This window comes from Thunnus maccoyii, chromosome 1 (assembly GCF_910596095.1).
Source record: "Thunnus maccoyii chromosome 1, fThuMac1.1, whole genome shotgun sequence".
Classification (NCBI taxonomy): domain Eukaryota; kingdom Metazoa; phylum Chordata; class Actinopteri; order Scombriformes; family Scombridae; genus Thunnus; species Thunnus maccoyii.
The window spans coordinates 14,713,430-14,737,717 of NC_056533.1; the positions used below are offsets into that span (position 1 = coordinate 14,713,430).

Consider the following 24,288-nt stretch of genomic DNA (forward strand, 5'->3'; position numbering starts at 1 on the left):
TCTGACCACTTGTTCGATCTGCTTCCTCCCTCTTAATTTCTTGTCCTTCGCTATGTATCTATAATCACATGTCACCTCACCTCACCTCACCACCTCTGTCTATTCATGTTTGTCTCCATCTTCTTCTGTTTCTCTTCTTTAACAACCTCCTTCTGTGTCTTCCTCTGTTTAAGGACTCTGCTGATTATGGTATCTTTAGTTTTTACACTGTAGAAGGGCCCAGTTCATGATGAGGCATATCAAGTTGTTGTCCACGTCTCCTGGAATATATATATCTCATGCCTCTGATTTTATATAAAGATAGAAATAATACAAATGTCTCACCATGTTTGTGTCATCTGTCCTCTCCTCCATCATTTCTTCCAGACTAATGTCTGAGGCGTCACTGAGGAGAGGAGGAGAGATACAGACTTGATTTGTGGGGTTAAAGAAGCAAAAAGCTGAATTTTTTGATATTATACAAAAAAACTGAGCAGAGAAAATCATCCTAAATCAATCTTTACTTCTCAACATTGCATTTTAAACACAGGCAATGTTCTCGTTATTTCCAAATGTGGGCCTCGTGCATGTTTTATGCCCTCTTTAAGGCGATGTCTATGAGCAGAATGCTGAATAATTGATGAGACACGAAGCTGGATCAAACAGCAAGTCTGCCTCTGTTTGTGCCTCTGTATGCACAGGCTTTTCTCACTCTGCATTTGGCTGTGTGGGCACATGTGTGTTTGTGATAGTGTTTCTTTGCGTGTGTGTGGTCAATTGCCCATAAGAATGTGTTCTCAATTTGTGTTAGTGTACATGTGTGTGTTCAAGAGAAAAAGAGAGACAGACAGACAGAGCTGGTGCTTTTTCTTATTTTGCAGACTGAAATATGTTTGGACTCTGTTGTCTATAGAGATAGTGATTCCGTGGACCACTGTTTTATACCTGAGAGATTCTTTTTTTTTTTTTTCTTTCTCAGCTGTCACGCATCAGTTATGATTACATCCAAATGTCCATCACTAAAGAAAAAGCTGCCTTTGTTTTCTTTGCCACAAAAGCTGGATTCATCTTCAATGAGTGACATTAATTTAATTGTTTTTATGAATTCACTTAATAGATTTAAGCTTTTGTTTCAAACATTGTGAGGATACAAACCATCCATCATATCCTTATTACCCAAAAAACATGCATATCCTCAAACAGTCCATACAGTCCTTGGGCAACTTTGGATATGTTATTACATAAAGTCAGTTACTGACAGTGGATAATGATGATATTGGGTATTGGATATTGGGCTATACAAATAAAAATTGACTTGACTTGACCAGGGTAAGCTATAGAAACAGAGCAAGCAGCAATTAGGTTTGAGGCTGAGACTTCACATCCTCAGTTTATCAACTTAATTATCCTTGTGCTCAGTGTCAGTAAAGCAACGCACTTATTACCTGCTTATTCTGTGCAGAATAGAAAATGCTCATTGTATCACATCTGTTAAGCATTAACACAGTGTGCCACTTCTTCCTTTTCTCTTCACTTCACATATGCACAGTTTATTTCCAACTTATTATATTGTAATTTGATAATGGATTCTGCAGTGGCCTTTAGTGAATTACAATGTTTTGTGTACAGTGAACAATATTCTGTTTATTGGGGATAATACACTTGGGGCCCTATTTTCCCAAAATACGGTGCAGGCGCAGATCCAAGTCTTAATTCTTGGTGTGTAGATGCAGCCAACACATTTTTGCAATTTTCCCGACCATCAGCACGGGCGCACTCTTGGCTCAATCAGATGCAATGTGGGGAAGAGACTGAATTATGCGCACGTGGAGTCGGGGCGAGCTTCAGTAATGAACAATCACATGAGCTCCTCTCATTCCCTTTAAATGCAGCAACAGTTGAAACAGAGGAGAGAGTCTGTGAGAGAGAGAAATTTATTCACCTTTGTCAAGCCCCTAAAGCTCTAAAGTACACATTCAGGACACCCCAAATATTAATATACATCAAATATGCTTACAATGGTAGAATGAAAATAAAGCTGATGTGTTCTCATGTGTGCTGCAGCTGGCATACCGGTGCTGCTGCTTATTTTGCACAAACAATTAATAAAGGATAATTAATACAATTAAATTCCACGGTTCTACTCCTCCTCTGCATATTTGAAAGTCCTCATTTATGCTTTAAGTATATAAAATATCATTAAACAAACAGATAGGCCTACGGGTTTGGAAATTTGCTGGTTAGTGTTTGAAAAGCGTGAAAGTTCTACCACTGTTTTGTCAAAATATTCATATGATGAATGAAGGTATCCACGCTGCCAGCTGGGTGTAAAGTAGGTAGGGCGGTGTTTAAACCTGTTTTAAAATGTTTTCACAAACATGTTTTTTATTTATTCACAGTATATAGGATGTTGATGTATGTCTACTCTGTTTAGGAAGGAGTGTGCATGGCACAGGACATCCAGTTGTTAGAGGCTATTTTACACACTGATTATATGCATATACGTCCATGCTCAGAACTGACTACTACACATATTTTGAGACTTTGGGTGGCTTTGGCTCAGGAGGCAGAGCGGGTTGTCCACTAATCGCAAGGCTGGCGGTTCCGCATGTCGAAATGTCCTTGGGCAAGATACTGAACCCCAAATAGCTCTCGAAGGCTGTGCCATCAGTTTTTGAGTGTTAATGATTAGAAAACTCCTCCTGATGAGCAGGTTGGCACCTTGCATGAAAGCCTGTGACATCAGCATATGAATGTGTGTGTGTGAATAGGTGAATGTGGCATGTAGTGTAAAAGCACTTTGAGTGGTTGGAAGACTAGAAAGGCACTATACAAATGTCCATTTACCTTTTACTTGACTGTAAGTGGCATAACTGAAAACTCACTGTAATGATCCTCATGATATGACAGAAAACCTGAGTTTGAACTGTTATCCAATAAAAATGTCTGGAGAGATTTGATGAAGCTCAGGACGTGGCCTTGTGCCTGCAGGAAAATAGGGCCCTTGCTGTTTTATGTTGTACAATAGATACTGAACATAGCTATCTTTACTCACAGAATCACTTTCCCTCACTCAACCACCCACACACACGTACCACACACACTACACCTTATTCACCTCCATTGCACGCTCACACTCAATTGAACCTGTCATCTTCTCTTTGGTCCCCTAATGGCCGTCTACTCCTAGAGAGCTATTAGAGTACAGGACATGTTATTGGAAATCAAAGAGGATTTGGAGTCCGGGGCATCCTCCTGCAGGGGAAAGCACCCAGCAGAGGTCAACTTGTTACAAAAACACACTCAGTCAACCCTGACCGCATGGATGAATTGCTTCTGAGCAAATCTCTGTTTTCGTCATTTCCATGGTTACTCTGGTTGTTTTGGAGAGAATTTTGAGGTATGATTGTAAAGAAGTGATGGCATGAACACTTTTCTGTGAGTCTATAAAAGATACATACATATGAAATTAAAGCAATGCCTTTATTTCTACAACATTGTCATGCAAGACTTAATCTTCTGTTGGTTACATTAAGATGTTTTGAACAGGGTATGAAACTCTTTTAAAAACAGCGGACAAACTCTTCAAAAGGTTTTGTAGTCAACATAGAAAAAAAAACTGTGTATTTGTTGCTCTCATACATTGTCTCCGCTGGCTTGATTTCATTTTCAAGTAGTCCATGTCTAGAGTTTGTAATTCTGATCACAATTTTTAATCATCTGACTCCTCAGATTACAAGCAAACAAAGTCTTTCTGCTCGTCAGTTCGCCCTGAAATTTTTTATTAAAGCAACAAACATAATTTTCAAGAGCAAACATAATTGGAATACTTGACAAAAATGCGCTTCGTCTAAACCTTTGGGGAATGCCATGAACAAGTAATTTTGAAGCACATGTTGGAGGAGTGTTTCCTGCTTCAGTTTTTAGAAAAAACTGAGATGAATTGGGACTAGAGAGTATTCTGAGCAAATAGAAATGAAATGCTTGACAGTGTTTTGTGAATGATAAAAGAATTTCATTAACAGGCAGCTGGTCTAACAGGATCTGGTTGCCTGATCAAGACTGTGGGAACCACTGAATTGTTGAATTGTCCTTCTGGAATTAATTTGTGTCAACCAGATAAGAAAGTGTGCTGGAAATTTGTTTTTTTTTCTTCTTATTTTCTTTACAAAAAAAAAAGTCAAATTAAGTGAAGTCAACTTTATTCATGAAGTGTGACTGTTGGTGTTTGTTATTACACACACGTTAAACAGCAAATATAGTGGCACACTTAAGAAATATTGTTAAAAGCTACTGTAGGTCAGATAAATAAGGTGAACACAATGATTTTTCTTTCTTTCCGTTATCAAACTACAATAATGATAATAATAAATAAAATAATAAAATAAATAATAAAATAATGTAACTAAATAAAATATTATTCAAAGACTTTGACTCACTTTGAGTTAAAGACAACACAACACAAACATTATAAATATGTCCAAATGGGATTTTGTGATTTATCCATATATAATTGTCTACGTTAAGGGCCACACTCCAAGGGAGGACTTAAATGTCTTTGTGTCAGCATCATTGTGTGGTGTCTAAGCGAAAAACAATGCCAAACCCCCACTGCAGCTTGAAATTTGGAAACGTGGCTGCACTGTACATTAAGAGCTGTGGTTAAGAAAAGCAGTGCAGTGCAATTGATCTAAGCTGTGTGCAAAGGGAGGGCTTTGGGGAAATCAAAATCTTCATTAAAGTTTCATATTGTATTTCTGTACACTTGCAGTTTCAGCTTGTGTCTCTATTTACTTAAGGGCCCAAACTGAGCAAAGTTAGACTCACCTTGGGAGCTCGGATAAAAACACATCAACATGTGAGAAAAAATGTTTAAAATATTATCGCCGTAAGATCATTTTGAACATGTAAGGCCAGCAGGGACATTTTTTTGTGTTCCAGAGGGATAAGTTTGTTCAATATTAGTTGTGTTTTCTTTTATCCACAGATTACCTGAAGTCATTGTAAAAAACTGTTCAGTATTTCAATATAAAGCCAAAACATGCCATAATACATGTGCACACTAGGCAGAATCCTCTTGGCTGTTATATTTCAGTGTTTGTGATTGAATATACAATATTTGAACCTCTGAGCAACTGAATGGTGTTTGTCCATTTATAGTTATGTGGTGTTCTTGAGAATCTACCTGTCTATATCTGTCTGTGTCAATCTGTCACTTCCACTTTCTCCACATTCAGCCACAGTGTCACGAAACAGACAGAATGACAGCAGATAGTCACACTCACTCACTCTCTGACACACATACATACACTACCGTGGCATTAGTCAACCAGGTCTCCCCCTGTGCTGCAAATGAACTGTGAAAATCATACAGAAATCCTGTGCCGGTCAGGGACAAACACACATGTATGCATGTACATATTCACACATTCAATTGTTCAAAGGTGCATGCACTCATACTTGCTCTTTTGCCAGATCTCTTTCACACACACATGCACACAAGACAGAGCCAAGACAAGGAAGGCAGATATCTTTGATAGCTGCCCAGGTTTGAAGTCCTGTTGCTGGCAAAGCTTTTTAGAGAGACTGGTGGTACCTCACTGTCTTGTTCCCTGCTGGGCTTTTGTCCCAATCAGTGGGTTGTCGTTTTATAGATGAGGGTGTCCACGGGGAGATGAAAGGAGTGGAAACAGGTGAGCACTTCACAGAGTGCGGATTTGAAACACTGAGAAAATCTCAACTAACAGATCTAGAGGAATACACAAGTACATATTTTTACTTCTACTTTTAGTTTTTTAAAATGCTGAATTATTAATCTGACACAAAGAATGACTGCTGCGCACATTCTGTTAATAAACATACAGTACTGCTGAATCACAACGCTGCATTGTGCCACCATGGTAACAGAACACTGTCTTCATCCTTTAAAATAGCAGATTTCAAAGCAAGTATGTGCAAACCAATCACATCAAATACAGTTAGAATACTTCAATAGAAAATAAAAATGAAAAGTTAAAGATATTCAGCAATTCCTTGATTATTCTTATTTTTTTGACACTAATGTGAACATATTTTGATCAAACATCTGTGGTGCTCACATGACAGTTTCAGTGTTATACCCTCTCTGACTCATGCTTCTTTTCCTTGACATTTAGGCAACATTTCTGCACACTGTATTGAGCTTTAAACCATGCAAGGTTATCACATACTGAGACTAGGTAAATCTGCCCATGACTATGAGACTCACTTTTTATTCGAAAAAAAAAAAATCTGTAGTTTCATGCCGTGGCTCGTGTGTTTGAAGCCACAAAATCACTTTAACAAGTTCAAGTTGCTTCTGTGTGTTTATGTGCCAGTCTGTCCCAGAGCTCTAACCTTCAAACCACTGAAGTGCTCTGATGCTCTGATGCTATGCTGAGGCTACACACACTTTGATGTGGGTCCAGATGTGTGTGTGTGTGCGTGTGTGTGTGTGTGTGTGTGCGTGCGTGTGCACATGTGCCTGTGTGTGTGTGTGTGTGATACAACCCTTGTGTGACAGTTGTGCCCTTTTCAACAGCACACTCAAAAATCAAACATCTTTTTCCTCACATTGTTTCTCTTAAATGTCTCAAACCAAAAATACAATAAATTCAAATACTTCCCTCCTTTCCCCCAACACATGGGCCCTTCTATACTCACATCTAAAGGTGTCAAGGAACGCAGTAGCTACACTGCCATCTCACATCCTTTCTGCAGCCTGCACCAAGCCTTCTTGATAAGTATACAGCAGGTGAAATGGTTGACACAGGAGAAAAGAAGTGAAGGAGAAGAGCAGAGAAGAGAAAAGAGGAGGCAAGGAGAGAGGTAAAAAAAATAAAGGCAGGAAGCGGCAGGAAAAGACTACCCTGGTGTTGGCTAAAATTGTTTCCATGATGTTTGAAGTCCGCAACATTCCAATTAGGCTGCAAAGAATCAGGATTACACACACACAGACAATTCGGCCCTGTAAGAGATAGAGGCAAGGAGCGAGGAGGAGGGGATCGAGAGGGAGGGATGGTGATGAGGAGTGAAAATGGCAGAGAGTTTTGGGAGAGATGGCAGAAACCAGGGGAGAGCAGCCTCCATGCTTGTGACAGCAGCTGAAATCCTATCCACTGGAGGAAAGGGAGATGACACTCCCATGAAGGAAATGCACAGGGAAACTAGGCAAGTGAGGGAAAGAGATAAAAACGACAGAAAAAAAAATATATATATATAAATACTCTGTGTGCAAGAGTCACAGCTAGAAAGGGAAATGGCAGAAACACACAGACTGTTTGGACATTTGTGCTTGTTAGAAGCTATGATCAATAGGCAACTGTTTGGACGGTTTTGGTCACTGTGGGTTGGCAATTCAGCCAACAAACAGCACTTGTTTGCCCTTATTTACAGTTGTGCCCCAGTTATCAATTCCCATCCCTGCCACACATATTACTGCCAATGTTTTGCACAAAAAGGGTGAAAGCATCAACGACAGAAAACTAAAGGTTATTTTAACTACACATACTCTGAACAATGTGTGCCTTTTATTACAGCTGCTTTATAGTTTTCTTCATGTTCCTTTTTGCGTGTTGCACAATATACAAGAATTCATGTTTTATTTTTTTCATTCGTTCCTTTTCAGACCTCGACACACCAGTGTTGACAGTGCACCAGACCATCAGCGATGTGCGTGGCAGTTACTACCAGGAGAAGACGGTGTTCCTGCGCTGCACTGTCAACTCCAACCCTCCTGCACGATTCATCTGGAAACGTGGGAACATGCTCATCGAACAGAGCAAGGACAACGGAGTGGACATCTACGAGCCGCTTTACACTCAGGTACACATTGGACACGTACACATAGGACACGTACACATCGTGCACACACACACACGCGCTGCCACGTGTGCAGTCGCTTCCTGCTTTTAGCTCCTCTCTTCAAGAAGTGCCTCACAAAGTCTCTCCCTGCTGAATTGTATCCTCCTTTATAAGGCTTCACAGATTTTACTCAAAATATTTCACTCTGATCTCTCTTGTTTTTTTTTTTAGTTTTTATTCTAATTTTGGCACTATTTCCTACCTACACTTCAGGGTCATAATTGAATTCAACAATTAATGAGCGTATATGCAGACACCTACAGTAGGTAACTATTTGTTTGATATCTGGATTGTTATTTATTGCAGAGTCATATGATTCTGTCAACAGTGACAAAGTCAAACAAGCTTTCAATCAGGTAGAAACTAGCTAGTCAGTCAGTCAGCCAATCAGTCAGTCAGTTACCCAGTCAGTTACAGTAAACAAATAACCAACAGTACCCCAGCCTGATCTCCCAGTCTGAGCACACAAACACAATTGCTCCCTTTTTTCTCCACTTATCAAAGCATCAGTCAGCCACAAAGCAGATTCCCTAGAGTTCAATTATCCAGGCAGCAGAGCTCTTCCCAAGACTGCCTATAAGACTGTTAGCCCAGCACCTACTGTAGCAGACAGTTATACAGTATCAAACAAATTCCTATTCCTGATCTGAAAAATCATCAGTGGTGTTGAAAGAGAGTGCTTCTGTGCGTCTGAGACATCGTGTGTATCTACACTAGAAGCACAGAGAAAGCTGTTGAGATAGTAAGAGATGTGTGGGTTTTATGAATTGGCAGGGAGAGGATATGTGGATTTAGTCTTTATTATAGCAATGGCGTTCAGATCAGTTTCATTTTCCTGATGGTCTCGTGCGAAATCCATTTGAAATTCAACATTCATTTTACTTCACATGCAGATCTGAGATGCTTCAGTAGATAATCAGGACATATCAGACATTCAAGCACATGCACGTGTGTGTGTGTGTGTGTGTATGCGCGTGTGCCTGTATGTGTGTTTATCTCAGTGTGTCTTTGACTCTGTTTATTGTACTGCAGCTCATCAAAGATTGAAGTGACTTTCATGCAAGATTACAACCCAGTTTAGAAAAGAGTAACATAAAAAGCTTTGAGCATTCTCATTCATATAATGTCACATGCTATGCAATAGGAATGTGGTGACATCAGGTTTATGTTTATTAAAAAAACAAACAAACAAAAAAAACCATATAAAACACAAAATAGTGTTTTATATGTATAATAATGGTAAAATACTACTTCAACATGTCATTGTGTGTGTTTTGTCCCATCTAGGGTGAGACCAAGGTGCTGAAGCTGAAAAACCTAAGACCCAAGGACTTTGCTGATTACACCTGCCAGGTGTCTGTCCGCAATGTGTGTAACATTGAAGATAAGTCGGTCACCTTCAGGCTCACAAATGCCACCAGTAAGTTGTTTTTTGTGATTGCGTTTTGAAAGGACCAACACACAGAGATGCTTGTGTGTGCACAGACACACACATGCCTTCACAAAGCCAACATCTTTCCCTCCACTATCAATTCCTTGCAATGACTTTTTTGCGTTCTCTTCCTTTGATTCTCTCATCTCATCTGACTTTTCTCTGTATGCTTGCTATGTCTTGGTGTCAGGAATGTCTTGCAGTCTGTTTCTTTTTCTCACTGTTAAAATGTCTCCCATCTTTATTTGTGCGGGAAATAGTAGTCCCCTTTCACCGTCTCCTTTTCTCACTCTCTTCACTCTTTCTCTCCCTCAGTCTTTTTGTTCCTTTCCTTGTTCTTTTCCCATGTGTTTTTCCTCTGCCCTTTGACTTTCCACTCAAATTTGCTCCTGCTCTCTCTCGTCTTGCCTGCCTCCCAGCGTGCCGTATTGTCTATCTGTCTTGTTTTTCTGTTGCTGAGAGCTCATCTCAGGGCTGTCAGCTGTAATTCAGTTGTCACACTCCTTGTTATCTCCAATTCACTCTCCACCTCTCTGTCCATCTCCACACCACCGCCCGGCAACTCTTTTACTTACGACAACATTGTCGTTGTTGACAACCCTGTCAGGTTTGTTACTGTCAGACTGATACACCACAAGGGAAAGCCCAGATGCTTCGCAGTATTTTTGGATTCTTTTTAAAGTGTGTTTCTTTTCTCTCTTTCTCTGCCTCTCTTCTTGCCTAATTTTCTAAATGCCAGTTCTTTCTTTTAAAGAATCATTGTCAGTTATAGTTCATTCGTTTCAGTTGTGGTAATTTGGATGGCTCTTGTTGTCAAATTTAATGAAACGTGCTTCCTATAATGGTACATCATGACCTGAATGAGAGTACTGCATTTGTTTTCTACATGCTCAAGAGCCGCTTGAGGACTGTTCAGGGCTTCTTGTCTTAATCCTGTCAGTCTCATGGTCAGTAGGTCTGTATAAATATGCACTGAAAATGTGTAAACAGTGAGGTTGTAATGATTGCTTTAGCTGAATAGAGGCTACAGGTCAGAGAAGCAGCCTTGTGACCAAACATAGCTGTTTTTTTTAAAAATATATATCTCACAACTGGTTTTGGAAGTAAATGATTAATGTTACCTTGACACTTATGTGCTCTTGAACAAGGCAGTAAACTCCACTTGTTAAAGACGGTTGATGTTCTGTGCAGTTCAGGTCCCATAACTCTGTGACTGTGATGCAGAAAAAGAAAGCAACAAGATAGCAACTACAGCAAAGAGTCTGATCAATACTTATATCTAGCAGTGTCATTTAAGTTTGAATTCTCAGTAGTTCAGTCAGCCAACTGACGTGATGTAGATTATAATTTAAAGAGCAGGTCTTTTTTTTGTTGAGGTTTCTATATCATGCTGTAGCTTCACATTAGAGTTCCATGTGTGTTTAAATCTGAAAATTCAATTTTTGGTTGAAGTACGCAGGTAAGTAAGTTTTAGTGTCCTTCTTAAAACTTTTCCTTGACATAAGTTTCTGCATGATGACGTTGTTACATATAAACTCACTTACTGTTGCTGCTGCTCAGTGTTTAAAAAAATGAACTCCTCCCGTCAGTAAACGGCTCCGGATCAGAGCAGAATCCGGTGTGACTCGCGGGTGTTTTTTGTCCCGAAGCTCCGGCTCTGCTCCCGGCTCTCTCCTCCAGAGCTCCCGGCACTCAGCAGCTGTCTGGTGCATTTATAAACATCTCACACACTCAGACTCAGCACTGTGACATCGCTCTTAGTATATCTGGACAAATTTCGTGCTCTAACATACAGTGAGCGAGTATGTTAGGAAGACACTGTCAGCAAACTGCGTGTGTGTGTGTTTTGGACAACCCAGAAAAACAACACAGATGGAGTCATCCTTAAAATGTATAGAATATGTACAGTATTAGTGTATGGTGCCTAGGCTTTGACCTTGTCACGTCCCACAAAGAAACACTGATCTCACCCAACAGGGAGTAAGGAGTGACAATACTAACCTGCCCCCTAGGGGAAGACAGACTGAGAGTCTACAGGTGGATGCTGGGGTGGAGGTGGGGCTTTTGAAATGCTATATGAATAGCAGCAGCAGCAAATGGCAGCAAGCAAGCATGTCAACAATGTGGCAGCAGGTATGCAGCAAAGTGTGAGCAGAGCACTGACAGCTTATATACGCCGCCATGATTATAAGGGTGCGTTGGATATACGATACAGCGAGGGGAATATGGCATGTGAGTGGAGCAATGACAGTAAAAAAATAAAGGAAAATCTCAAACGATGCAATATCTTGTTAACTGCATCAGTTTTATGTTTTTATAATCATAATGTTGCCTCAGTGTGACATCCCAGTCACACATTAAAGACTAAAGAGACCTTTTTTGCTACAAGTGCTCAAGATTTTTGATTTTATTGATTTTTGATTTCAGACTTTGTACTGAAGGAGAGGTTATCAATAGAGCAATACGACCTCTTTCAGATAAGAGATAAAGTTTCCCAATAGTCCTCTAAAGTAAGCTGAAGGTAGGGAAGATAAAAGAAAAACTCCGAGAACAAACTCTGTGATGAAGTGCGGAGAGGAAATAGAGTTAGGCATCGCTGTGAAAGAAGAAAGAGGTGGTCACAGACAGACAGCAGGAAATGAAAGACTGAGAATGAATCAGACAGAAAATGAGAGACAAGGCTTGCAGAAATGTTATGGAAAACAGAGTGACACAAATGAATCAGGCTCAGGTGAATGTACTGTAGCCCAAATTAGAGCTATGAGCACATAGGACCAGAGATGATAAATGATGGGTTATGATTAAAGAGAAATGCTTTTAATTGTGTGTGACAAAAAAAGAACTTTAAAACAAGAAAGGAGGCTAAAACATCTTTGAGCTTTGAAACCTAAAGCAGAATAAGGGTGACCAACTTTGTCATGGTTCTGTCATTTTCTTTGTCAATATATAGTATATATTATTAATAATACTCAAAGATGTAAAGCTTCCAGCAGTGATATCCCACCTGCAAGTCAGCATTAGTTGTAACTTATCTTACGTGTTGTTCAAAATCAACAGAAAACAAACTGGACTTAATGCTCCTGTTGTATGTAATAGGTGGTCTTCACTCTCATCCCCTCTGTCTTTCTCTCCTCTTCTCTTGGACTCCTGTGGCTGAGATCAATTGTATCCCCCTGGCTCAATCAACACACATTCACACATGCACACACAGACACAGATACACAACAACCACAACAATAAGTGTCCGTCTGGTGCTGGCATAAGGGTTCAGACACTTGCCAAAACAGCCAATCTGTCTGGACCTCACAGCCTCACAGAGTGACAGAAAACACACTGCTTAATGTGTGTGTGTGTGTGTGTGTGTGTACTTCTGTCTCAACTGCCTAACCTGCTCCCCTGAGCTCTGCTACCTGATGGGATAAACACACAGCCAATTGAGTAAATGATGGAGTTAGTCACATTTAGGAGGGAGTCACAATGCAATGTATTGTGTACTATGTGTAATATGTATTGTTTTTTATAGTCTTGCTCCATTGCAAGTTACTAACTGCATTAACATGTTTCTTTGAACTATACATCCATTTCACTACACTCACATTTTTCCACTAAAATGCAGCATCGGTAATAATACAGTAAAGACACCTTCCAAAAACTTTAGACACTCTTACCAAAATCTAAAACAGCTACACACTAACCACAACCTAACACACACTTGCTGTCATGGTATACTGCCATGAAACCACATACACACCTCCAGTCCAATTTTTGTCAAAAAAAACTTGTAACCCGGTAATTTTTTGGTGGATACACACTCACAGTCAGCAGCATTTAAAAATACAAATGCATGTAGAATAGAATAAGGTGACAAACAAGAACAAATTGAAGGAAAAAACAGAAATACTCTACCACTCTCTCCTCTTTGTAGACCTTCCATAGTTTCCCTATTGCATGCGTAAACCTGCAGCTGGTTTTTAAAACTTTTTCTTGCTAACATTCATCTGTAAATGCAGATAAAGGATTCAAAAAACTTAAATTTTATTCTTAATGTGATGATGTATTCAAGGTTAGCCAGTTTGTTAGTGGTGACCCTGAACACATTTCAGCCACATCACACTCTGAGACAATATACAGAGATAAAGAGACAAAGAGGGAATAACGTGATACAGGGTCATAAAATAAATAACAACACTTTTTAGACAGGTGCAAACATAATGATGTTATCTCAGAAAATCACATGTCTAGACTCAGACCCCAAAAAAAGAAAAAAAAAAACACTGAAATGATGAGAGTGACAGACAGGGAAATGCTGAAAAACAGTAAATTACAAAAGAGATAGAGAACAAAGAAAATTAAAAAAAGATACATAGATGGCAAAGAGAGAGAGAGAAATAAATAGATGGACATAGAGACAGAGATAGAGAGATTGTAAAAGAGGAAAACAAACAGTGAGTTGTTGCTTTGTATTTATCCTCTATAATATTTATCTAACGAGCGTATTTTGTTATTCCCCACTGAGCTCCCTTTTGTCCTTGTGGCGTCAGTCACTGCTTAGATTAGATTCATCCAACTAGGTCATGCCATCACCACTGATTCACCGCGCTGGGACAAGGGGATTGATTGATTTTTATATCATAATCCCAGCCTGGGATTTGAGTACGGGGCTTGTGCCCTCCACTTACTGACGACAGCGGCCAAATCCTCTTCCCCTGCCTTTCATAAAAAGAACATGGGGGCAGTGCTCCTGGGGCTTGTCACGTTATTTAAAGTGGTGAAGTACAGTGAGTAATGGAAAAAGACCAGGATGTGTAGAGGGATGGAACAAAACATTAGATTGAATTACAATGACTTCCACTATAACTGAAATTTGACTTTTGGATTTTCCCACACTTTACTTTATTAATAATATTATATTATATTAATAATTAAATTCCAGAGAATGCAGTTGCAGTGCAGTGACATAAATCTCCGAAAATAAAAAATAAAAATGTCAATAATTAACCAGTGATGTTCCTCACAAGAGATGAATTCCTGCAGGCTGTCAACACTGAGTATATTAGATGACAATTTTTCATTTTACTAAAAGATTAAAATTCAGGGCAATCATTTCTTTCACTAAGTTTATTTGAAGCTAAAATGTGTACAATAAGGTACATCATTAATCTGGCCCAAAATCTTTCTAGCAGTAGTCTCCTGCAAATGACTAATATTAAACTAAAATCACAAAATAGCCAGGTGTCTGAACAATACATTTGTATGCATAATCACTATACTACTGAATGTGTTTGCTGAAGATTTTTAAAAAAAGGAAGATATGCACAACTGGCTTTTCATAACTACCGCATTGCAAGCAGTTGTTGGATTAGTGAAACGATTTAAAGGTAATATTCATCAGAGAAAGCCAGACAGTTTCTAAGTGCTTGTACTTGTTCATTGTGGTGCACAGAGTGTCAAACTAAGTGATACTTTGGAAATGCAAAGACTTTTTTCTGCTTTTATCATAAATGAAACAAAAAGAAAACGAAAACTAATCAATGCTACAAAAAATGTCCATTCCTGAATAATATAGATAACAGGTATGCTGGATAAAATACACATAAACAAACACACACTCACGCATGCACAGTGATTTACAGCTGCTGACAAAATTCGAGCAGACCGAGTAAGCCAGTAAATCTGAACGATGGGAGAGTTGATTCAGTCCTTTATTGATTACTGTAACTCTTACTGCAGGACACTTGTACAAGTGTGTAATATACTGTATATGATTAGATCAATAGGTGGCAAATCCTATTGCGTATGAATTCCCCCTTGAAAAGTTGAGGATCAATGGGCAATCTACAATAATCCTTAGTACTGTAAAACATCTGTGGTAGGACATTGTATGGCATCTGTGCAGTCAGTTTTATGCAAGGTTATAATCCTTGTATGAAAGTGGTTCTGTGAAAGAGAGATAATCTGAAAGAGTGAAAAGAGAGCGACAGAGAAATAGACCCATACCTTCTAGCTGTAAAGCTTTGAAACTGCCAACTGTTTATCCATCACAAAACTTTGCTGAATTTATTTCTATACACAATTACAAGTAGTTATTTAACCAAGAGAATGTATGTGTTTTGGCTGTACGGTTATAGGTTAAAGGCCTCACACAGGAATTACTACACTGTTCATTTCCTGAATTTCTCAGGCATTTCTTCAGCAGTCCGTATATCCCCTCCCTGATCCCCTGACTGGACTGGATTTCAGCCACACCACTGGCAAGAATCAATTTGCTTGTAAGGCTGCTTTGATCATTTTTTGTGAAGTCATTGGAAGGAGCTGTAAGAATCTCAGAATTTCAGTTCTGTGCCCTCTGGGTTTGACCTTTCCTGTCTTAAAATATATTGCAATAATTATCCAAGGACATTTGAGTGAGCATGCAGCTTCTTTTCATCAGTGCTCTGATTCACAGAATTACACACGTTTACAACAGTTGTTTCACTGGACCACATTTTCCAAACACGTTTTTGAGTTTACTGAAAATTGGCAACATTCAGGTCACAACCTGCATCTTTAAAATCTGAATGAAGTTCAGTTTGTTTTAGCTTCAGATTAACTATGTGAACCTGTTCAAACTCACAACTAACATTGTATTTAGCTATCAAAACTATTGTATTTGTGTACCTGGACACTAAAAAGAAAATTCTAAATCAAGCAGTAGTTGCTTTCATCCTGATGTAGTAAGTTTTTAGCGACAATACTGCAATTGCTTGTCCTTTTAAATTAAAGTGGGTGATATGCACATAAACTACTATTCATGGGGCGCTCTGTTGGCCTAACAGCTGAAATACACCAGGCATGGACGTGATGCATCACTTAGGCGAGGTTTTTTACCTTCTACACAAGCTCTGTCTTTGTAGCGTGTCGTTGCATGCCAGCCATTGAGTTTTGAGTAATGGTTAAGGCGCATACCATAAAACTGAAACATCCACGGTCCAATTCCCGGCCGGGGGACCCTTGTTGCATATGATAGTCCTCTCTCTTCCCCCGTTTCCTGTCTTTCAACACTGATTCTCAAATAAAGGCAAAATGCCAAAAATCTTGGCAAATCTTAAAAAAACAACAACTAATATTCATATAAACCAAAAAGTCCTCCAAATTAAATGACAAAATACGCTGCTAGTTCATGCACTCCAGAATGACAGATAGGAGCGTTTTTTTACACCCCTACAGGCAGGACAACATCATTTGTCCGTGCCTTCCAAAACCGTTACAAATCACTGTTGAAAAATGATGAATAGAAAAGTACATGTTTTGGCTTTTATTTCAGGGTGAAATTAACATCAGATTGGTGTCTTTAATTGTCTATATTCTCAGGCCAGTTGAACATAAACTACATATTGTTGCTAAATTAACACATAGCATAGTCATTGCCAGAGTATTGGGCTGGGCCCAGTGCAGTGCCCTTGAAATACTTTGGGGTTCATCTCCTCGTCTTACTTCAGGGTATTATGTCTGTGCTGTGGCCACTATAAAGGTAATCCCACCAAGCCTCCATTTTCCGAATTACACCTGGAACATTTCCTCCTGTTGGCACAGAGGATCAAACCATTGAACAGCAACTTTCTGGTTTTTAGTCGGCCTCCTGACCTCTAGGCCAACCTGCCATCCCTTCAGGTTTTTTTGACTGACATTGTATCGGTGACAACTACTATTGGCACAAAACACAAACTAGCCTACAGCACAGATCATTATGCTGTTGCTGCCTCATACATCTCCATCTACACTATATTTGTAGGTGATTACCCCTAATAACCCCTCTGCCCTTACCTCAAGGATGAATTAAGTCTGACACAGATAACACAGCATAATAGTGAGAGAGGAAGCCACAGAGAGAAAATTCAGTGAAGAAAAAAAAATGCAGAAAGAGGGTATAATGAGAACCAGGTATAGTGACAGAGACAGGAGAAGGGAAAAAGACAGACATTAAAGATACAGCGGTAACAAACTGACAGAGAGAAAAAGGAGTGAGAGAGTGAAAAAAGTATAAGCGTGGAAGAGGGAGGCATTTGTTACCTGGTTGTAAACCGCTGTGCTGCACATAAATCCCATTACTTTAGGAAGAGCGCTGGCTGATCCCACCGTTACCATCACCCACGCATCCCCAGGAAATTGAAGCTATAATTCTCAAATCCTCAGTTCCTCCACCCCTTGCTTCATTTTTTGTGTTCCCTCTTTTTTTCCCCCTAGACTTTCTCTTCACCGTAATTTAAACCTTTCTTGTTCTTGGAATTACATATTTGTTTGTTTAGTCGTTTATTTATTAAATTATTATTTGTTGGGCAAATTAGTGCTACAGCCATTCAACAGCATGCAGAAATTTATGAAATAGAATATAAAGCATGTGGTGAGCGTTCACGTGACGGAGTGTGTAATGGAGACAAAACTAGGAGGATAATTGGATCCGAGAGTCTATGCACTTGACCTTGTGAAGAAAGACATTTTTAAGGAAACCATTCCCACAGGTGCTTCTTTTTAGTGTGCTTCCTCTTATGTGACATGGGATTTGATTGGGCAGCTTGAGAGTGTGAGACAGAGTCATGGGACACCTGAAAGTCAGTGTCCCTCGCCAGAAGTGATAAATGTCTTCTTCATCCTCTTATTCTTCTTCAAACTGAATGTAACAAGCCAAAGGTGTTTGGTACCCTCTATTTGCAGGAAGGAGGCAAAATAGGATTTCAGATTGAGAGCATAAATTAAGTAATTTGTGTGCACAAATTATTAAATAGAGAGTCTGAATTATTAAATTGAGCCCACAAAATAATTTATTTTTTTCTCCATGACACCAGATAATACAGTTTCCATTGTGAAAAATATCTTTGACAATGTACTGACTTTATTCTTGTAAGGCCATGGGGGGGATTGATTACTTTAGCATATAGATTGGGCAGAGAGCAGGGAGAGACCTTTAACAGGTCCATCACAAGGCTAAAACAAATAGACACATACTAACGTCAACCTATAGTCAATCTCCAATCTACCTGACTTGCATGGCTTTCAAATATAATACAAGAGTTCACTCCACATGAGCAGCATGTAGACTCTTTTTGATTTATCAGGTCTGAAAACGAACAATATAATAAGTTAAGACAACATCCAGTCCTGTGCCACAATTTATTCCCAATTACCTCCATACTTTATTTAATTGTAACTGTATTTAACAAACAGACAAATTACCAACCAAAACAGTTTCCATGGAGGCTAGTTTAATACTTAGAAAGCTCTTCAGGCCCACAGGGGTTTAGTCTCCCAGTGTTGTGATTTGATACAATGGGAGTGGACAGTGCTATTTATGTGCTGATTGCAGTTGTTACACCAGTGAAATTTCTTGTCAGCTTGAGAACCATCACCAGTGAAGTTAGCTAAAGAGATATCCCATTAGTGTGTGTGTTTTTGCATGCACATTTTTGTCACCCATTTAAGAGAGTACGAGCATGTCTGCGTGTGTGCACGGCTTTGTGCGCGTTCTTGTATTAGTGGAAACATGCATCTGTAAACTAGTTTGCTGAGCCTCTGTGCACCTCTTTCATTACGGCGATTGCAATCTGTTAAAAAAGAGATTAGATGAGAGGATGTACTGCGTAAAGTCTATTAGAGGAATGAATTGCTTCCTGTACTCTGTGGAGTCAGCCTCTCACTGAGGATTAACTCTCTCTCAGGTTGATAAAAGCCTGGATTCTCCTCCTCCTTGTCCTCTAGAGCCCATTTAAAGGACCCAGTTGGGAGTATACTCCTTCAAAATGCTGAAAAATAACCATTGAAACCTTAAAATGCATCCTCAGAATGTTCAACAGCTCAATATGTTTCAAGGTAAACATTTTTTTTGTTTGAAAAATGAAAATAAAACTTTGTAATAAAGGTACAAATACATGCTTTAATAAGACATAACTAATGCATGACACAAAAAGATCTTTTGAAATATTGTATTAATCTGAGGTAGGTTCACTGAGCACAAATTGTTCACCATGTTTTTCAGTAACACATAGTCACACGTGGAAGCTGCCCAGTACTGTACATCTACAGTCTGATCTGTTGGCCACTAAGCAACTTTAGTGTGAGGATTAAATGTCTTGAGTTTTCACACCACAGAAAAACCACCCAGCCAAATTTGACTGATTAAAAAAATCACCCAGTATATAAATTAGGTCTCAAAATCATGGAAAAACAAGCTGTATTCTGAGCCCTGAAATGCGCTGAAGGCATTGAAACTGTGCCCCCAATTGAACATTGTCTGAACCTCTGAACTCCCTTGAAAAAATATACAATTAAAAATAGGCCTTGTTTGTAGGTGTAAGATAAGCAACATGGATGATATTTCAAAAGCAAAGTAAGTAGGAGCCACTGTTTAATTCAGCACCTATTCTGTATGTAAATGTGCGTGTGTGTCAATGTTGCTCGCTTCTTTGAAAAGCGCTAGCGAGGGGCTGGGTGTAACGTTAGCAGCCACAGGAGTACGTCTGTAGTGATGGTGAAGGCACCGGAGTAGCATCTGCAACACAGCCCGAGACAGCAAGGGTGAGACTGGACAGAGAGGCAGAGCCACACTGGCAGCGGGACATGATGGATATATTCTCTCAATGGACCAGAGCTTTAACACCGACCCTACCCATCAATGGATGATTCCTCTAGGTTTTAAATAACTCCTTGAGCACTACTGTAGACCAAAAAAGGCCCCATTCACCATTAACAGCTAATACTATGAGATGAGTGTCTATCAGCCCGGCTCTGGCAGCCAGGAGAGAGCATAAGCAATTAAGAGAAGAGAGGAGCGCTAACAGCTAAGCTAAGGCTAACTCCTCATCGGCTATCTCTACCCAGCATTTTCCTCGCCAATGTACAGTCTCTGGTGAACTGCGACTGTGGATCATCACCCATAAAAGAATTATGGTTTAACAGTGGTATCCTGATAGCGCCATTGAGCTACCAGCCTGCTACATCCTCAGGGCACAGCTAAAGACAACAGCTCATGACTCCAGTAATACCAGCGGGGCGTAGGGGATTTTATGTTAACAAAGCTTGGTGCACGGACAATGCCATTATTGAGAGGCGCTGCTGTTAACCTATCTCATAGTTAAGTGTAGACCTTTCTATCTGCCCAGAGAGTTTACATCTACTGGTGTGACTGCAGCATACATCAGGATGCTAATGCTAAGCTCACAATGAAAGTATTGCATGCTGCCACTAGCAAACAACAGACTAAACACCCAGCCAATGCAAAGGTGCTCTAGTTCTTATATAGTGTTGGGGGGTGGGAGTCGAGGTCATGCTAGTCACCCCTCTGCGTCATGGTGCAGCAAATCCTGAAAACAGAATTGGTCAGTAGTTTAACAGTCTAACTCAACAATTCAGTACTACACAGTCTTTTCATGTTTTCAGCAATTACTTTCTAATGTGTATAATATGTTTCAGAAGACGTTTATTCAGCCTGATCACAATTGACATTTTACAGCTAATATGAAAACAACTAAATGTATAATACATTCATAACATTCATAAATCAACACTCAAAAAGTATCGCATTGAATAAAAGTGACATAATTATCTATGAAACAAAACTGACAACTTGAATTAACACTGTCACAGGCCCACTTTGAATTTTCCACCTCAAGAGTCAGTGTACAATATTATCAAGACGCCTTTATTTTCCTAGGCACCATATCAGAAGAATTGCTAATGGTAGAAGGAGGTAACTGGTCCAGATGACAGACGGCACATGTTGCTGCCGATAATTCTTAACTGAGGTTACTGTAGGTTCACCTTGTTTCCGTCTCTGAGGTTGGATTTGTTTATTTTCTTCAAGCATCTAAACCTTTTAAACAGTGTATGACTCTTTCATCTTTCTTCATCCATTGAATTGGCAAATAAAAAAAGTGTTTACCCCTGTAGCTCCTTTTTTGCTGTTTATGTGTTTTTTGGTCTGTCTTGTTTAGTTTTTGTGCCAGAAGAGGGATATTTTCTAAATAAGAAGAATATTGTATAATAAATTAATATATGCAATGATTGGGAGAAAATTGTGCAACCAGTTCAGTTGCCAAGATTTATTCTAAAACCAAAAACACCCTGGAAACATTTCCATAACAGAGAAATGTGACACAATACACAATACAGAGTTATCAGTTGCTGCATGATGTCTTACAGTGTTGTTTTAGGAATATAAAAACAAATTTCCCTTGTGTCATGGCAGCTTAATGAAAAAAATACATACATAATTCAAAGAGGCAGGTTGAGTGAGCACATTTCAAACTAAATACAGTTTTCTTCTTTTTTTGCCGCTACAACTTGGCCAAATCGTTACAGGTAGAGTTACGCACACATGCACAAATTCACACCACAGAGCTCTACAGTACAACCACAGATTAGTAACTCATGACTAGTGAACCAGTTCCAGCGGAGAAACTGGGGCCTTGCTGCTGTGCCCCAGGGTGTTTTCACTGTAGTTGATGAGAGTGGAAACCTGTCTGTTTCTCCTCACCAAAAAGAATTTTGCAGCCACTCGAGGGATTGAAACAAGTGACATTTTGGCCACAAGCTCATTTCTCACAATGTCACACTCCTGTCACCTCATTTATGCCCTGTGGCAAGATATGCAAAAACCTTTTGCATGATGTTGCAGATAGGATTGCCACCTATGTTTTAAAGGATTTTAAATGCTTCAAAAAGTCCTCACATTTACATTGAACTGTAAAATGTAGCTACACATTGGGTTGTCATGATCATTAGGCTATAGGGAAGCCAGGTCTTTGATGAGCAATAAACACAGTGCAATAGGAGACCTTAATGTAGGTTTTTAACCGAACACTTTTATTTGCTAGAACAATTAGGGCCAGAGTAACCATTGGTTGTTCAGTGGTTTCTCTGAATAACTATTGGTCATTGGTTGTTTTGCATAAGCCACAATTCCAAGCGGCTACTTGACTCACAAACCAAGAATATTGCTAGGTTCTGTTGAAAATTCATGTAACTGAGCTCAGCCAGACTTAAACTGGCAAAGTAATCAAGAGTTACGAATGTAAGTAAGGTTCCATGAATTCTGGATGACCACCAGAGGCGGTATGAAATACCTGAAGATGCATCACGTGCATGCGCAAGAGGTTGAGACATAATACCAACAAAGTCACACATGTGACTTGGGTGATGCAAGCAACCTGAAAAAGGGGCCTGGCACCCAGCAGTCATCTCCTTTTATCTTCTCGCCTAAACGCACAGGTCCTGTGTATTGTCATTATCCAGTGTCAGTGCTTCACCACCTATGCCAGTAGCCTCGTAACCTATCGGTTGGTGCTGCGATTCTATCCTCCAGAAGCCACATAGCTGGTGCTCATCCCTGCCGCGAATTTTACCAAAAAGTCCAACCACAAAGCATTGGACTTTTCCAGCTAAGTAGCCAACTCATTTCCCTGGTGGACGTGCATTGCTTACTTACCCGCTTAGCGCCTCCACTCATTGTGGGTAAATTGCTTTCATGTGCTGTATTAGTTTGTGGGTTTCATACTTAACCAACCAGTCTCACTGAGGTGTTTCCACCTGTCACGACAGCTGTGTCGATGGTTGAAGAACTGTAGCAGAGGGTGTTTTGTTTTGCTCCTTGACTACTGACTTAACGCTGTTACAGTAATTACATGCATTTACACCTACCAGGGTGTCAGAGTCTGGATTTGTAACTGAGTGTTTCTTGCTCTACTGCTACATCACTAACCTTACGGCAATATAGATGCTGGTTTAATTGGATTTGTAGCCGAGTGTTTCTCACTCTACTGATACATTGCTAGCCTCACAGTGATAAAGGTGCTGGTTTAATTGGATTTGTAGCCAATTGTTTCTTGCTCTACTGCTACATCGCTAGCCATACGCATGGCCATGACAGATGTCCATCTGGCATCAAACACCTTAGGCAGGCACTGATAGATAATGCTTGCATTAATTGCAGGTACTGGATTGATGACAAAGGGAATAACATAATATACAGACTCTTTAACACTGAACAGACCATATCAGATGAAGATACAAGCTTAGAATGGAATCTGTGCACCATATTTCATTAACAAAATGAAAAATAAAAATGTTTACACAGACAGTTAAGGCTTGTGACAACATCAGCCTAACTGACTGATATATTAGCTGTTGTTTCCTGAGTGATTACTTTTATATTTTTAGATCTTTTGCTTTATGAGTATCCAACTATGAAAATAATCTCAGCATTTCATTTTCACCTTCCATTCGGTAATTGTGTATACATTACACACTGTATGAGCCTATGAGTCATCATTGTGTGTGTGTACATGCTGGTTTTACTGTCAATGTGGGTGTGTTTCTTTTTTCCCTCCCTCTGAACCTCCTCTTAGATCATTAATATCTTTTTCTCTTTGTGCCCTTTTCCCCTTTGCTGCTTCACCTCTTTCTTTTATTCTCTCCATCCACGTCAGTTTTTGGTACCGTGTGTGTTCTCCCTCGCTCACACTGCTATACACTTTTCTGTATTTTGAAACTGTTGGGGTCCAATCAATCTCTGTCTGGCAACAGTGCTTTTTTCCCATCTGCAGTTGCATTTTGGGTCATCCTGTACTTTTCCTGTTAGGTCAGTCATAGGAAATGGACACAGTGGCTTGGGGAAGATATAGGCGATGAGAGCCGGAAAACAAGGACATGAATTACCTTTGGTTTAGTGACTAGCGTGTACTCAGAAAAGGCTGAAAATGAAAACACCCTCACATGAATGCACAATGGTTCACAGGCACACACATACATTACACACACACACACACACACACACACACACACAGACACTCAGTGAGAAACAAATACACCCAGGCACATATTTACACACATCATATTTGCAGTCAGAACAAAATTATAAACGTCTGCTGTGCTCTGATTTGGTTGGATGTTAGGTTGCCTGGGTGTCTTGGGGTTTACACACTGAAGTGGTGACCCTCCACAGACAACTGATTCTCAATCTCAACTGA

The 24,288-nt window shown here is 39.6% G+C and overlaps 1 protein-coding gene across 1 annotated transcript in view; it reads left to right on the forward strand.

Moving 5' to 3' along the window:
- Positions 1 to 24,288, forward strand: part of LOC121893956 (MAM domain-containing glycosylphosphatidylinositol anchor protein 1) — a 188,789-nt gene that overhangs the window by 108,143 nt on the left and 56,358 nt on the right. The window contains exons 5-6 of the mRNA XM_042406220.1: positions 7,625 to 7,821; positions 9,148 to 9,280. Of these exons, the coding sequence (XP_042262154.1) occupies positions 7,625 to 7,821; positions 9,148 to 9,280 (330 nt within the window). The remainder of the gene's footprint in view (positions 1 to 7,624; positions 7,822 to 9,147; positions 9,281 to 24,288) is intronic.